General features: G+C 42.3%; 2 protein-coding genes across 4 annotated transcripts in view; both read right to left on the reverse strand.

The window, feature by feature from the left end:
• Positions 1-1,810: 1,810 nt before the first annotated feature.
• Positions 1,811-6,359, reverse strand: LOC140590946 (voltage-dependent L-type calcium channel subunit beta-1-like). Its single transcript, XM_072712761.1, has one exon. The coding sequence runs from the start codon at positions 6,357-6,359 to the stop codon at positions 5,961-5,963; it is 399 nt and encodes a 132-aa protein (XP_072568862.1). The 3' UTR covers positions 1,811-5,960.
• Positions 6,360-9,408: 3,049 nt separating this feature from the next.
• Positions 9,409-14,476, reverse strand: part of LOC111842587 (voltage-dependent L-type calcium channel subunit beta-1-like) — a 93,038-nt gene continuing 87,970 nt past the window's right edge. For 2 of the 3 annotated variants that reach the window (XM_072712754.1, XM_072712753.1), the window contains 4 exons: positions 14,204-14,313; positions 10,939-11,090; positions 10,399-10,494; positions 9,409-9,676 (listed from right to left, as the gene is read on the reverse strand). In XM_072712754.1, coding sequence (XP_072568855.1) covers positions 9,410-9,676; positions 10,399-10,494; positions 10,939-11,090; positions 14,204-14,313 — 625 coding nt within the window. In that variant the 3' untranslated portion in view covers position 9,409. Of the gene's footprint in view, positions 9,677-10,398; positions 10,495-10,938; positions 13,436-14,203; positions 14,314-14,476 lie in introns of those variants that run through there. The other variant, XM_072712756.1, reaches the window with a different exon arrangement.

Below are 14,476 nucleotides of genomic sequence, written 5' to 3' on the forward strand. Positions count from 1 at the left end.
GGCACAGTTATGCGGGGCACTTGTCGGGCTTTGTTTGGGCACAGTTATGCAGGGTTAGGGTTAGAAACAAAATGTTTCTTATGACCCATAAGTGGTAATGCATTTAGAAAGAAAGACGCTACCCCAAAAACAATGCTAGTTACACTGTGGCCAGTTTGGATAGGTTTTGGATAGGTTTGGCACAAGTCGTGTGAATAAAATATAGATTTGATGATGTGTGACAAATTGTTACTTATGACCTATAAGTGGTAATGCATTTAGAAAGAAAGTTGCTACCTCAAAAAACACTGCTAGTTACACTATTGCCATTTTGGATAGGTTTCAGATTAGTTTGGGTTAGGTTTTGGATAGGAAAGGCTCCCAGTTGCACCATTTGCTCTTTCCTCCGTAAAACCTGTTGGGCTGCATCAAATGATATGAAATTGGGCACACATGTAGAAAACAAGTTTGGGAACCAGATTTTTCAAATTGGACCTATTCCATCATGTAGTTTTTGAAATATTTAGAAAAATCCAAGACACAAAGACAGATTTTGTATTTTTCCAGCTGTTTTTGTTATATTCGCATGTCCATAAATTATACACAGGTTATTCATTTCGTTATTGAACTTCCTACAATCAATTGTAAAGGGGTCAACTTTGATTTTAGGTATCAGGCATGTGTCTGTGACTTTTATATCTGAAGTTATAAGGTAATTATTCCAAAGAGGGAAGAAATGCCCCCCCATGCAAGGGGCCCCTGGTTCACTCCATAGGGTTAAATACTGACTGAGCTGGCCAAGGGTAGACACTAGATGCAGTCCAGTAGGACTTACTGCACGATTCTGAGTAAAATATGAATAATGGTTTGTTCAACCAGAATCAAGATTGTGGTTTTCTGTCACAACTGCTGAGCAATACATTACTCTCATTATTATTATTATTATTATTGTTATTTCGGATTACATACTGTCTTCATGAAGAAGTTCTGTATTGGTGGACAAAGGACTTTGTCAGCTCATTCACCACTTAAGAGTTGTCATTTACTGTCAAGCAACATGCTCGTAATCAGAGGTGGATCGTGCAGGTCTAGAAAATAAAAATCCAGACTAAGATTTTATTTCAACTAACCAGATGAGTATAAAGAGCTATTGGCACAGAGTGTTCAGATGGTTCGTTGAAACAAAATCTTGGATTTTTACTTTCTGGACTTGAACAATCCACCTCTGCTCGTAACACAATATTAAGTTTGGCCAGCAGATTGATTTTTAATTTTCCACAGAATAAAAAAACTATGTAATGTCATCCTGCTAATCTGCTCCTGCAAGCCTCACAATTTTCAACCCCCAGACAGTGGACAAAAATATATTGGCTATTGTTGCCACAAAATGATTGTTAGAGAAACACATTGTGCAGAATGAACAAAGCTGCTAACATGGATACACATTGTACTAAATCCAGTTTACAGATATTACTATTTTTGATCATGGGTTTTGTTCATTTTAATGGTGTACAAGACAAATTTGTTTTTCTCTCCATAGATAATACATGCTACTGAGTGATTAATTTGTATTTGAATTCTATAGTACATAGAGAAACTGCTAATGCAGTGGAGATATCATTGTATTAAAATAATTATGTTCTGCAATCTTAAATTAAATGAAACATTTGACCCTATCATTAGCCAATGCCTCTAAAAATCTGTTGCTTTTAGTTTTCAACAGATTCAGCATTTATCTTACACACTGTACCAGAGTAAACATATGAGATTACAGTTGACTGGAACAAAAATAACATTTGGCTGAAGATACAAACAAACAGAGCCCAAGTGGAACAGTGTGTAAGCAAGGGCAGATTTACTAAAAATGTCTCATTGTTTTTTAAAAGATCACAAGATCGGGTATACTGACATCTCTATTTAGCACTTTTCCAGAAAGAGGCATTGATATAAATAGCATGATTTGTTCCTTAACATACCTGTAAGAGTGAAAACATGCATTTTGTTTATAGAGCTGGAAAATGCCAAACATCAGCTTTTATACATTTACTGTTTCAAATGAATGATTGTACAAACACTTAAGTTTTTCTAACATTCCCAAAGAAAACAGCATTAAAAGGCAATCATTCATATTTATCATCATTCAAATAAAATCCATATGAATATTAATATATTTATATATTCATAATTACATAGGTAAGTAGGTAGTTTACACCCTCAGTAATATAAACAAGTTTTAAAGCATAAATGCTTAGTAAAACCCTGTCCCAGAGCAATTAGTAAACGGCTGGGGACTGATCTTTGACCTCAGAACAGTCTTTATGTCTCTAACATACAGCACCTGTAACCGTTTATTGAGAAAAAACGGCAGGGAGGTGGTAAAGAATTACAAATATATAAATATGTGGAAGCAAGTATGAGAGATCCTAGATGGCACAGCATAAGCCCTTAAATGAAGTGACAATAAAAAGCAAAAGTCACAGATGTGCCAAATGGAAGTCACAGGTAGGAAATAAGCAAAAGCATTCAGGAGAGAGCAGATGCCTGGACTCATTTCTGTTGAGATGTGAACCCCACCAAGTGGGGGGGACTGTTCTGTGGCCCAATCAGCCCCTCAGCGACAGTTAAAGTGTGTCTTTTCTTCAGTGTGCAAAGTCACAGCAGCAGACAAAGGCGCTAATAAACATTCAATGGCTTGTTTAGGAGAAAAACAGAGTTAGGTAGCTTGAGCTGTAAACATATAGCTGACTCCAAATGCTGTTTCTTTCAATAAAAAACACCCGTTTGTTTGCCAAAAATAGTAGCTAATTAACAGCTTAATGTACAACGCAGATGACAGTACCTTTACAACAATGTTTTAAAAGTCCAGTGGAAACACACAAATGTAATTTGGAGTTTAGAGAACCCTGAATACAACCTAATTTAACTTTTTATATGAAAATTCTGGGGGAAAAAATCCAGTACATTTACAATCTTGCAAATACTTGCAAGAAACAATACTATTTGCTGACTGATTTACAAATGAGAGATGATGTACAAACATTTAATTTCTGATTCATTCTTCCACAAAAAGTATATTGAACCCGGTACTCTACACCACAAAAAATACAGTGGTATTTCATTTGGTAAAAGACTCAAAAATGCATCACACAATCCAGGAAGCCTCTGACTCAAGCCTTAATATCTGCTTTCAAACTAGTAAAAAAAAAAGTAAAATTTAATTAAACAGGGGAGGGACTTTTGCAGTTGAATAAACTGAAAGATACATGAGAATGGATAGCAAAATATCGTAATGACAGTGGTGTATTGTGGCACTGTGGTGACAATGGCACAGAGAAACACAATCTAAGACAATACTGCAAGTGGTAGAGGTGTGTGCAAAACGTGAGAGGGCAGTACAAAGGTGGGCTGGGTGGGTGGGGGCATGGCACGAGTAAGCGAGGCATATAAGCCTGCACTCCAGGACCAGGAGTGGCAGTGTGACAGTATAAAGCTGTGTGGCACAGCCGGTACACTTTACATGTACATTTACCTGAATTTATCTATATCACAACAAAGCCACAAGCACCCTCACAATATATATACATACAAAAAATATATAAATATATACTGTATTTGTCTCAGGCATTTAAACAGCCAAACATGCATTGAATAAAGTAGAAAATACAGTGAAATAAAATATAATGGCTGTAAACAAAATGTGAAAAGTGAGACCACATTCGTAACTGGTCTAGTAACTCACAATCCTGCAATACAGTTTGGTTTGTACTTCACTCTTTCACCTTATCCTTGGAAAGTGAAATTTACTGCAGCAGGGATTTTACCATCTTCATGCAGAAGAACAGAATAAAGATTACAAAAAGAATTAGTGAAACAAACATTGGTTTTTGCACTGGGAAGCCGCCACGAGAGACGCTAGAGTTCATGAAATAGGGACAAGAGATTGTTTGGGAGGCTGATGAGAAAGGGGGCAATCATGAAAGGATGAAGGCAGACCTCAGGAAATCCAACAAATACTGTAAGAGATTTTAGCATAAAGACTCAAAATTAAGCTGATCTGTTGAGTGACAAAACGGTGACACCCTGCCCTTTTAATGCCTGGGATTGGCACACACCCCCTCGGTGTGCACTTTTCTGCAGTTAGTAAACATTGGAACCAGCAACCCATGAGCACAGTAAGCAGGCACTTGTGGGACAGACTGCGCACAGCATCGGGCTAATGGCTAATCAATGCTGTGTTAAAACAGCAGTGTGCTACACACAACATGGGCTGATCTATGATTTCATTATTTTGAAGAAAAAAGAAAAGGCTACATAAACACCAAAATAACCTCATCAACCACAGCCAATGACAAAAGCACACTTAGATACCCCAACCACAGAATTCTTGGACCAAGCCATGCAGTGACAGACACCTGTGCCCTACTGAATTTGGAATCTACATCTTTAGGCCTGACTGATCTGCTGTAACTTACATTGTCTCCTTCTTGACATAAAAGTGGAGGCTGATACCCAGTCCCCCACCACACGTTCCTCCGGAGCCTTTTGGGGAAGCTTTCTGTATGCTGTGGCTTTCTGGCAGCTGTACACCCACACACTGCTGCCACCGCCTTTCATTGGCCATCAATTACAGCTACCTGGAATTAACTGGCAGGCTAAATTAACATGAGGAATGGAAAGCCTGACAATGTGACTGGGAGAGAAGGCTAGCTCCAATCTTCTCGTAATGACAAGTTTAATCTTTTCAGATTGGAGAGGGTTATATTGCCAATTATATTGTCAAATAAACATTAAAACATCCTTTTTCTGTTTTGCTGTTGAATCGTCTGCAAGTGAATGAGTTATTTTAAAAGCACCCTTTAACTGTTTGTGAAGTCGTCACTATCTGTATTTGAAGTGTACATTCTGTAATACCATTACTGAGTATTTGGGGGGTCTTACGTTGGGAGATTCCAACATAAAGACAGAACTCCAGTCTCCACACTTAACATCTCTCATTATTCTAATAAGCAGCACCCCCTATTTACATAATGACAGGGCAACTGCTGTGAAACGAGTTGTCAACAATACATATGCACTGTGCTGTTCACACATTGAGGAAGATTGGATTTCAGGCACAGTAACAGGAGGAGACTGCTAAGATGTCCTGACCAAAAGCTTACCACCAGGATCCACCAAAAGCTTACCACCAGGATGTTTGCATGTGTTGCACAAAGCTTGATGTTCCAGGTAGGGTCCCAATGGTTTGTAAATTCAAAAGGAGCCGTAGCACAACCGAAGAGAATCCAATTGGTACCCGTGGTCAAGAACATTAGACACGTGTAGTGGTGAAGGGACACATGCTCTGGGGGATGGTGAGACTCGCATTCCAGGATGTAACTAGAGAAACAATTCAGTGAATAAGTCGGGTCCAAATATCAGGGAAACCAGTTAAACTAAGGCTCCAGTGTCTGTATTCCAGAAACCAAGGAGGAGACTCCAGTTTGACAAAATTCTGAACCCTTGGTGAGTTCACCATATTAGTGTTTGCCTGTGCACCACTGGAAAGCTCAGAGGCTTGGAGTTTTGTAATTCAAGAAAAAACAGTTCATTAGAGACCAAAATAATAATAAATGGAATATTGTTGACAATAGGAAGGAATAAATAGTACCTGACAGATCGTGAAACTACACATGATGTTTGCTGCTCTCAAATGCTCTACAGAGAACAAATCAATCGCTTTCTGCCTTGTGAAAATAGTGTTTCACTGAGCAGATATCACTGGGGCAAAGAACTCCTTCCACTACTCTACTCAAAGCACTCATGCAGGAGAAGCATGCGGTACTAGATGGTTAATGGTTTCAAATGGCACTAATACTACAGCCCAAAATATCCATATATAGTTGGTATATGACAGTGCCAGTTAAGTTTGATAAGGATTAAAGCTTCTTTTCCTATATTCCTATAATTGTCCAACTGGTCAGAAAGCCCCTACTCTGAAATCTTTAATGGATGTAGACATCCCTAGGCCAGTCTTCCTGGGTTTGGTTGCGACCTAATATAACATTGTCATCTCCCTGGTTTTGGCAGTATCTCTCCCTCTGCCGGACCTGGCCGTGCTGTTCCTGCAGTGGGGCTGGGTTCATGTTCTCCTGATCCGGCTCTGCGCCCTCATCCTCCCAGGAGCCCTGGTGGGTCTGGGGCCTCGCTGGCTGCAGGCTGCCATCCCTGCTGTAGTAGGGCTCTGGCTCCTCATAGGGGTCTGTCTCCACATCCATGCAAGAGTCGCCAGCCTCTGTGTATGCCGAGTCCCGGCTGCCCTGTGTCTCTGAGTCAAAGGTGTCCTGTCGAGACAGGCTGCGCCCCCCCTGGGGCTCGGAGCGCGAGCGCAGCTGAGTCTGCATGTGCTGGGACTGCTGCTGCAGCTGTTGCTTCCTGCTTGGCTCTCCCCGGAGCTCCTCCAGTTGTCCGTGATCCAGAAGCGCCCCGTCCTGCTCTCCACATACCAGGCACTGTCCCTGCTACCAAGGTGCCGCACAAGTCATGCGGGAAACATGCAGCACATGGATGCACAGGCAAGCGTGGTGTTAGTGACACTGTCAACACACCAATGACAGCAAAGCACAGCACCCATCTGACACTCACAATTTTATGTAAAAATCTATAGTTTCTAACCAGACCCAGAATGGTTCTCCTTCCACATACAAGGGAGAGAAAGCCAGGTGGTGCATTTCTTCTGGGGCCTAGAATATTTATTCTGACCTTGCAGTTAAATCCAGACCCTTGGCCTGAGTCAAAGATGTCATGCAACAAGAGGAAACAGCTTTGCTAGGTGTTCAACCTAGCTCTGCTGTGGGTTTATGAAAGCCTTGAGTTTATGAAAGCCATAAATTCTGAGCTACAGTTAAAGAAGTATTTTGTCTTCTATGACTACTATTCAACTAGTCAATGTGTGTGGGGCACAAATTCAGAACTGCTTCAAAAAAATGTTACTAAGTAACTGATTACAGAGAGGAACAATTTGGATAATCTCAGGACATTATAAAAGTGACATGTTTTGATATAAATCCCAACATCCTTAAATGCATGTAAAATACACAAAACTGCAATTCACATCTAGAACACATTTAATTTATTCTTTGTTATTTGTGAAATGTCTAGATAATGTCTAGCTGTGGGTTGCTACCAGTTTATCAATTGATTTTAGACATTATCCTGGGCTCACACAAGCACCGGTAAATAATTCTGTAAACAAACATCTTGCTACGCTTCTATCCTTCCCAGTGCTCATCCCATACGGGGTCACTGGGGGTATAGAGCCTATCCTGAAGAGCATAGCACACGCGTAAGGCAGGTGTACACCCTGCTTGTGACACACACAAGCACACTGTAGTGGGTCCTCTTTTGCAGTTATATCAGCTGCCACTCTTCCGGGAAGGCTTTCCATAAAATTTTGTCTCTGGGAATTTTTGCCCATTCATCCCGAAGAGAATTTGTGAGGCACTGATGTTGGACATGAACGCCTGGCTCGCAATCTCCGTTCTCGTTGATGGGATTGAGGTCAGGGCTCTGTGTGGGCCAATCAGTAAATCTCACCCAGCTATTTCTTTGTGGACCTTGCTTTGTGCACCAGGGCACAGTCTGGCTGGAACAGAAAAGGGCCTTCCCCAAACTATTCCCACAAAGTTAGAAGCATAGAATTGTTCAACATGTCTTGGTACATTATACTGAGACTTTAAGGGTTCCCTTCACTGGAACTAAGGGGCCTAAACCCTGAAAAACAACCCCATACTATTATCCCTTCTCCAACGAACTTTACCGTTAGTACAATGCAGTCAGGCAGGTAACGATCTCCTGGCATCTGCCAAACCCAGACTCATCCATCAGACTGCCAGACATAAGCACGGTTCATCACTCCACAGAACACAATTCCACTACTCCAGAGTCCAGTGGTGTCGTGCTTTATACCACTCCATCTGACGCTTGGCAATGTGCTTGATGATGTAAGGTTTGCACGCAGCTGCTCAGCCATGGAAGCACATTCCATGAAGCTCCTATCACACAGTTTTTGTGCTGGGTTAAATGCCAGAGGAAGCTTGGAACTCTGCAGTTATGGAATCAATGGAGCATTGGTGACTTTTACATACTATTTAATTACATACTATTACATACTATTAGTTAAGCTCTCCCCAAGCGAGCACGATGGGCCGAATGGCCTCCTCTCGTTTGCATAGTTCTTATGTTCTTACAGTATGTGCCTCAGGGAAGAAATTTCACAAACTGACTTATTGCAAAGGACTTTGCACCCATTCTTTCACACATGTTTGTAAGCCTGTCTGCATGGCTAGGTGCTTCATTTTATACACCTATGGCAGAGGGTGTGAATGAAACACCTGAATTCAATGATTAAGAGATGTGTTCTAATGCTTTTGTTCATATACTGCATTTATCTGCATAGTAAGTTTATAATTGCTCAGAAAAAAATATAATTTAACATTCGAACATATGCAAGTTAAGGATAATACAATAAAAGCAAACAAGAATTTCTTCTTTTCTCCAAAAAGTTATTGATATCTTGTTAGATGGCTTAAAGAACACCTCTTTGGTTCACAAACCTTTCCTCAGGGGCACCTCAACCATTTCAAGTATTCAGTTAATTAGCTAAACAACTATCTAATTAATTAATTTTGCTAAATAACTCAATGAGGTATTGATTAGCCAAACACAGTATGTTAGTGGATGAGTCAAAAAATACACCAGTTGTTGCAAATATTGGACTGACTTCAGCAGAGTTTTGAAATGCTAACCTGACACTTTGACGGACATAATATCACAACCCAACACAAAGAGCATTTAAACATCATTTTCTTTGTCTGCCAATGACTTTGAATTAACCTGAAAGGAGGTATTGTGGATTATTGATGATGGAATATTTGTAGAGCAAGCCTTGCATTATGCAGGTCTGCATAATGTGCTAATTGGAAACAGAATGTCTGTATATATCTTATATAAGCAAACATATTTAACTGAATGCTTAAAGTTCTGCTTTTTAAATTCAATTTATCATGATTTTTGAATTTGATTTCTTAATACCAGTCCCTTCACTTGATGGTCACCAGGTTAATCCTTTGCAGATAGAAATGTTTCCTGTTATTCAATATTCATGGCTGTTTTAGAGGGCCTCCTATTTCTAGATATAATGACCTCTCCAAACAATCAAAACAATAAGCAAAGGTCACTCAGGCATTACTGGCTGTGTCTCTGTCTGTCACTGCCATGCTGCGGTCACACTGGCACTTGTGTTTGTGCTCCAGTTACTGTTCTGTGTGTGTGTGTGTGTGTGTGTGTGCGTGCGTGTGTGGACTGCATAAGCAGACAATGTCAGCTGCACAGTGCTGTCCCTCCACCATTCCCTCCTGCCCCCTCCCCAGCACCAGGCCTCCTACCCTTCCCGCTACAGGGTGTGCTCCCCCTCTGGAGCCTCAAGGCCCGGCCACTTGTCCAGGTTGCGGCGCAGCGAGGTGAGCACCTGTACCTGCAGGTTGGAGACGGGCTCGGGTGAGGCAGCCAGCGCAGCAGTGACCATGGTGCGGTTCAGCAGCGGGTTGGGGGGGTTGCTGCTGGGGGGATGTGTGGCCTTCCAGTAGGCCTCTAGGTATTCGGCCAAGTGCTCACAGGCCTCCTCCAGCTGGTTCTCGTCCAGAATGATGTCAAACATCTCCTACAAGATTGGTTTGGTTTGGGGGGAAGCAAAATTACCTCCTCTGCTTGGTACATACAGCACCTGTCTGGAGAAGCTCTACATGGAGGTCTATTTAAGGCTGCTATCCTACATACATCACATCCAGTCTTGCTCTGCTGGGGTTCATTCTGTTAGATAATGGAGGTGCCGCTTGTCTCTGGACTCCCGATGAGGGCCTTTTCTGCCCCAGACCGAGCCGGTAGCTCATTCACAACAAGCACGCACCCCCAGCTTTACAGACCCTCATTATTATCTCATGCTTAATTACTCACCCCTGTTAGCACCGTGCCCTTTGCCATCCAGAGCCATTAAGTTGCCTGAGTGCAATTACTCTTGCAGTCTGCACTGCGCAGACAGTCATTAATGTAGCTCTGTTGTACCTACTCTGTGTACCTGGGGCTCAGCAAAAGGATGGTACTCCTCTGATATTAACTTTTATTTCATATAGTAAACTTACATAAGAACATAAGAACTATACAAACGAGAGGAGGCCATTCGGCCCATCGAGCTCGCTTGGGGAGAACTTAACTAATAGCTCAGAGTTGTTAAAATCTTATCTAGCTCTGATTTAAAGGAACCCAAGGATTCAGCTTGCACTACGTTATCAGGAAGCCTATTCCATACTCTGACTACACGCTGTGTAAAGAAGTGCTTCCTTAAATCCAGAACTTGCACCCATTTTGTTCTGGGTAGATACTCACGGGGGGACACTGGGTCAGCTTGTCTGCTGCCACCATCTGCACGTTCAGATGTTTGGCCTGAGACTTGCCCCTCGACTTGATTAGCCGCTGCAGGACCTGGGTGGGGGAGGGAGGGGCAACATCCATAAGATTCACTTCATTACAACAAATGTTTTCTCTAACTGCTGTAGAAGGAGGTGCTAGTAGTATATTTTGGTATGGTTTTAGCTGGGGGACCGGGGTATTGCTTTTAGATTTGCTCCGTTTTTGGATAAAGGCTGTTTTACTTTTCTAATCTCAGAAACTCTCGGATGCTTCTCATTGGAATAATGTGCACCAAAGCTGATCAAGTCAATAGCACTCAGTAAAGATGATTTTACCATTAATAAAGTACGCTTTGCCTCTATAAATGGTTTGGTTTGCTTACTGTCATCTCAGAACAGTAAGTCTGTAAGAACATTTAGCATGATGCAATCACTGAGCCTTTTCGTGTTTGGCACCTGTCCACCTCCTACAGAATTGCATATACAGTAGGTAAGGGGGAGGAGGCGTGAGCAGTACCTTGGTGGAGGAGATCTTGATGTAGACCACAATGGGGGCCAGAGAGGTCTTGGCCAGCTGGGATGGGTGGTTGATGGTGTCAGCATCTAGGGCCACTAGCTGCAGTGTGCGGGCCAGCTCAAAGATGCGCTCGATCTCACTCTGTACCTCAGCTGTGTGTACGGGGGAGGGGGGGTGGTCAGTGTGGGGGTGCAGCTTCACATGATTCACTGAGACCTTCGGTTACTCCAATTCCAGCATGCAGTGGGACTGCGGAAGCTTGCCAAAATGCAGTCGGGACTGCGTGTTCTGGACACACGGCTTGCTTCCCTCTCTGTCCATGACAGTGATGATGATGGTGATTATTATTATTACTGTATTAACAAAAGTATACTGCTGTGCAAAGTAAGAATAAGGGTCAAGCTGTAAAAAGCAAAAGCCAAAAAAATTTGTAATGCCTCTATGAGTTTTCCTCCTTTACACAGACTTATACAAACTATTAGCTGTAAACAACGCTGTGTAATGGATGAACCTGAACTACTGACATCATTTAGATTGCTTAGAAAATAACAGAAAAGTTGGCCTCCTGTCCAGGGTGCGCCCCTGCCTTGTGCCCTGTGCTGTCTGTAACAGGTTCCAGATCCACACGTGACCCTGCTCAGGAAGAGAGGTTGAAAGATGCATGGATTGATGATGGAAAAGTATTATGACTTAAAACACAGACTTAAAAATTAATTACATTTTTTTTCTTATTTTCAATAAAAAACAAACTTCAATATAGGATATTGTCATTTTATAACTTTACCAGCTTATACTTTCAAAATATTAATTCAGCAGGGCTGTGTTACTGCTGGCACAATGTAAAATAAGTAACAAATTTTGTTAAATGAACATTTTAAAATAGACTGTGAAGCCTGGAAATGTTTCACTATCTTCATTTCTGTATTTCAAGGTTTTCAGGGTTGTTTTTTGCAGCAATGATGTGCCTGCACCAGGCAGCCAGGCTATTCTCCATCTGAGATTAAATGGACAGCTGCAGTTGGTGGGCTTAGGCTGAAGCACTGAGGGCTAAGCCAAGCTGAACCACTTGGAACCAACTGGGACCAGGCAAAAAATTATCCAGACAAGAGAGAAGCAAGGTTACAAAAGCGGGCCCACGGCCAGATGGGACCGCAAAATGATGACGGCGGCAGACAGAGTGCATGTGATGGAGCTCACGCTGGAGCAGACACCTACACACACACGCACCTCGCAGAAATGCCAGAGTAGCTCCATAGCTAAAGATCAAACCACTTACCTCTCATTTCAGCAGAACACACATATACATCGCCAAAGAGAGCCATAGAACATAGCAGATACCTATACCACTGCCCAGAATCCCCAACCGCTCTATAAATCCTCCTTTGTTACACTAAAAGACACTCAGAAGCCAGGACATAATCACTAGTAATATCTGCATTGGCATATGCTGAATATCCTTAAAATCGCTTCCAGATTTATTTGAAATCTTCAAAAACAACTAAAGTGTTCATATATTTCAACACTTTCAACAAATCTTGAATGCAGTAAAATAGGCACACATCTAGGAGAACACTGCTCAGGTGAGGAATCTCACCTCAGGCAGTACACAAGTCCACCTTGCCACTGCCACACTCTGCTGCCCCCTGCTGGAGATCCTCCCACAGTCACTGTCTCTACCGTGTTCCTCAGGCTATACAGCTCACAACACATTCTCCCTAGCAGGTGTGTGTAGCCTGCTTCTTTTAAGTATTAGCATATAAACTCTGATATGTAGCTTTTTCTGAAAACCAGCCATAGCAAAGGCAGTGAGCAAGAATTCTACCCCAAGACCAGATAACCAACATATTATATACATAACATCACTGTACCTTTGGTAACCTCTCAGTGGTTCAACAAAATATGCTGTATTATCTTGTTGATATCAAAACTTTTACAGTATTTCCTGGAATCTCCATTTTGTTTAAGGATGCCTTTGTATGTAAAATGTGTATAAATAGTATGCTTGCAGACCTGATTCTCATCTAATCAATAGATTTCACTCTGGACACCATGGGGACTCTGTGTTTTTTTAATCTTAATCATTTAGCCATTATTTTAGAAGCATCTGTGTACAAATATGCATAAATTGCAGTGCAATGTGTGTTAACTATTAATTCAGAGAAGGAAAAGAACATGTGAATTCTCTATCATTACTGAGAGTGGTATGGGACTTGGTACTGACAGGAAGAGCAGTTTTGGTAAGATCTCTGGTAAGACTTTTGGTAAGATCCTCTTCACCAGGAGACAGCAGTATGACCTGCAGCTCTCCTCCGCTGAACATGGAGCCACCATGCACCATAATCATTCATTTTGTACAAGCAGCAGGCATATTAGAGCTTTCAGTCAAGTGTGTGGATGGAGAGCACAGAGTAGACAAGCTGACAGGCAGGTGGGCAGGATGTTTAGAGAACAGAATGAGGAGACACAGGGTGCAGTGGGAGATACGTACCCAAAACATCTGAGTAAGGGAAGAGTGGAAGGCAGGGAGGAGCGGGATGGTGCAGAACAGAGACAGAATGAGAAACAAGAGAAGAAGCCATGTAAGACATTCAGGAGAGAGGCTAGTGAACGGGGGGGGGGGGGGGGTTACTCTGGGGCCATATCCTCACAGGCGACAATAGGCAAAGCTGCCCTGTCACTGTGCTGGGCTACTGAAGAGCCCTGTGAAGAACACTGACAGGCATGAGCACTCAGGGTGGTGGTGGGGGCTGCCATGTCAGTTATTACGATCTAAATGTTCATTTGTCGGCCATCAGAAAATGCCAGAAGGCCCAGGGAAAGCCATGTGTTACCCTGACAAAGGGGCCGTCACAAGCAGTCAGAACGCACATCCACACAGGCCTTTAAAAGACCACTTTCAACAGTACTTATGTATATAAGATATGGATGGAGAAATATTCCCTAATGCATGAGGGAAGAAATTAATGAGCAGCCAATGAAACGCTTTAAAGGAAAGAACATGTACACAGTATTACTATTTCTAACCAATAAAAACGCATTACAGTCATCTTTGGCTGCATTTTAATGGATGAGAAATGATAGGGGATGCATTTATTCCCTTCAACGGCATGAAAATAGATTTATTTTCAAGGTCTTGAATCCTTATTCAAAAAACATATATTACAATACTGTTTTGCATTATCTGGAATTATCTGCAGTGCAATCTCTCATGGCACACAGTAAAGAGAGGACACAGGTAAGCGTGAGTAGACATGGCCAGTCTTACCCAGGCTGGAGCGCGTGCTTGAGCGTTCGATGATGGTGTGCTTGCTGGGGTTGTTGAGCACAGAGCGTTTGGCCAGGGAGATGTCCGCTGTCACCCGAGTGATAGATATCCTAAAAAGAGTGGCTGCTTAACTGTATGGCTGGTTCTCAGGTGCTGACCTGATGCTATAACTGGGTTTCCTCCTTAGAAGTGCAGACAAACTCTGCAGCACACACACAGGAACAGACTGCCAGCCAAGAGCAGGCCTCCGGGTCTGTCCACTGACACCAGGCA

The sequence above is a fragment of the Paramormyrops kingsleyae genome, chromosome 5, assembly GCF_048594095.1.
Source record: "Paramormyrops kingsleyae isolate MSU_618 chromosome 5, PKINGS_0.4, whole genome shotgun sequence".
Taxonomy (NCBI): Eukaryota; Metazoa; Chordata; class Actinopteri; order Osteoglossiformes; family Mormyridae; genus Paramormyrops; species Paramormyrops kingsleyae.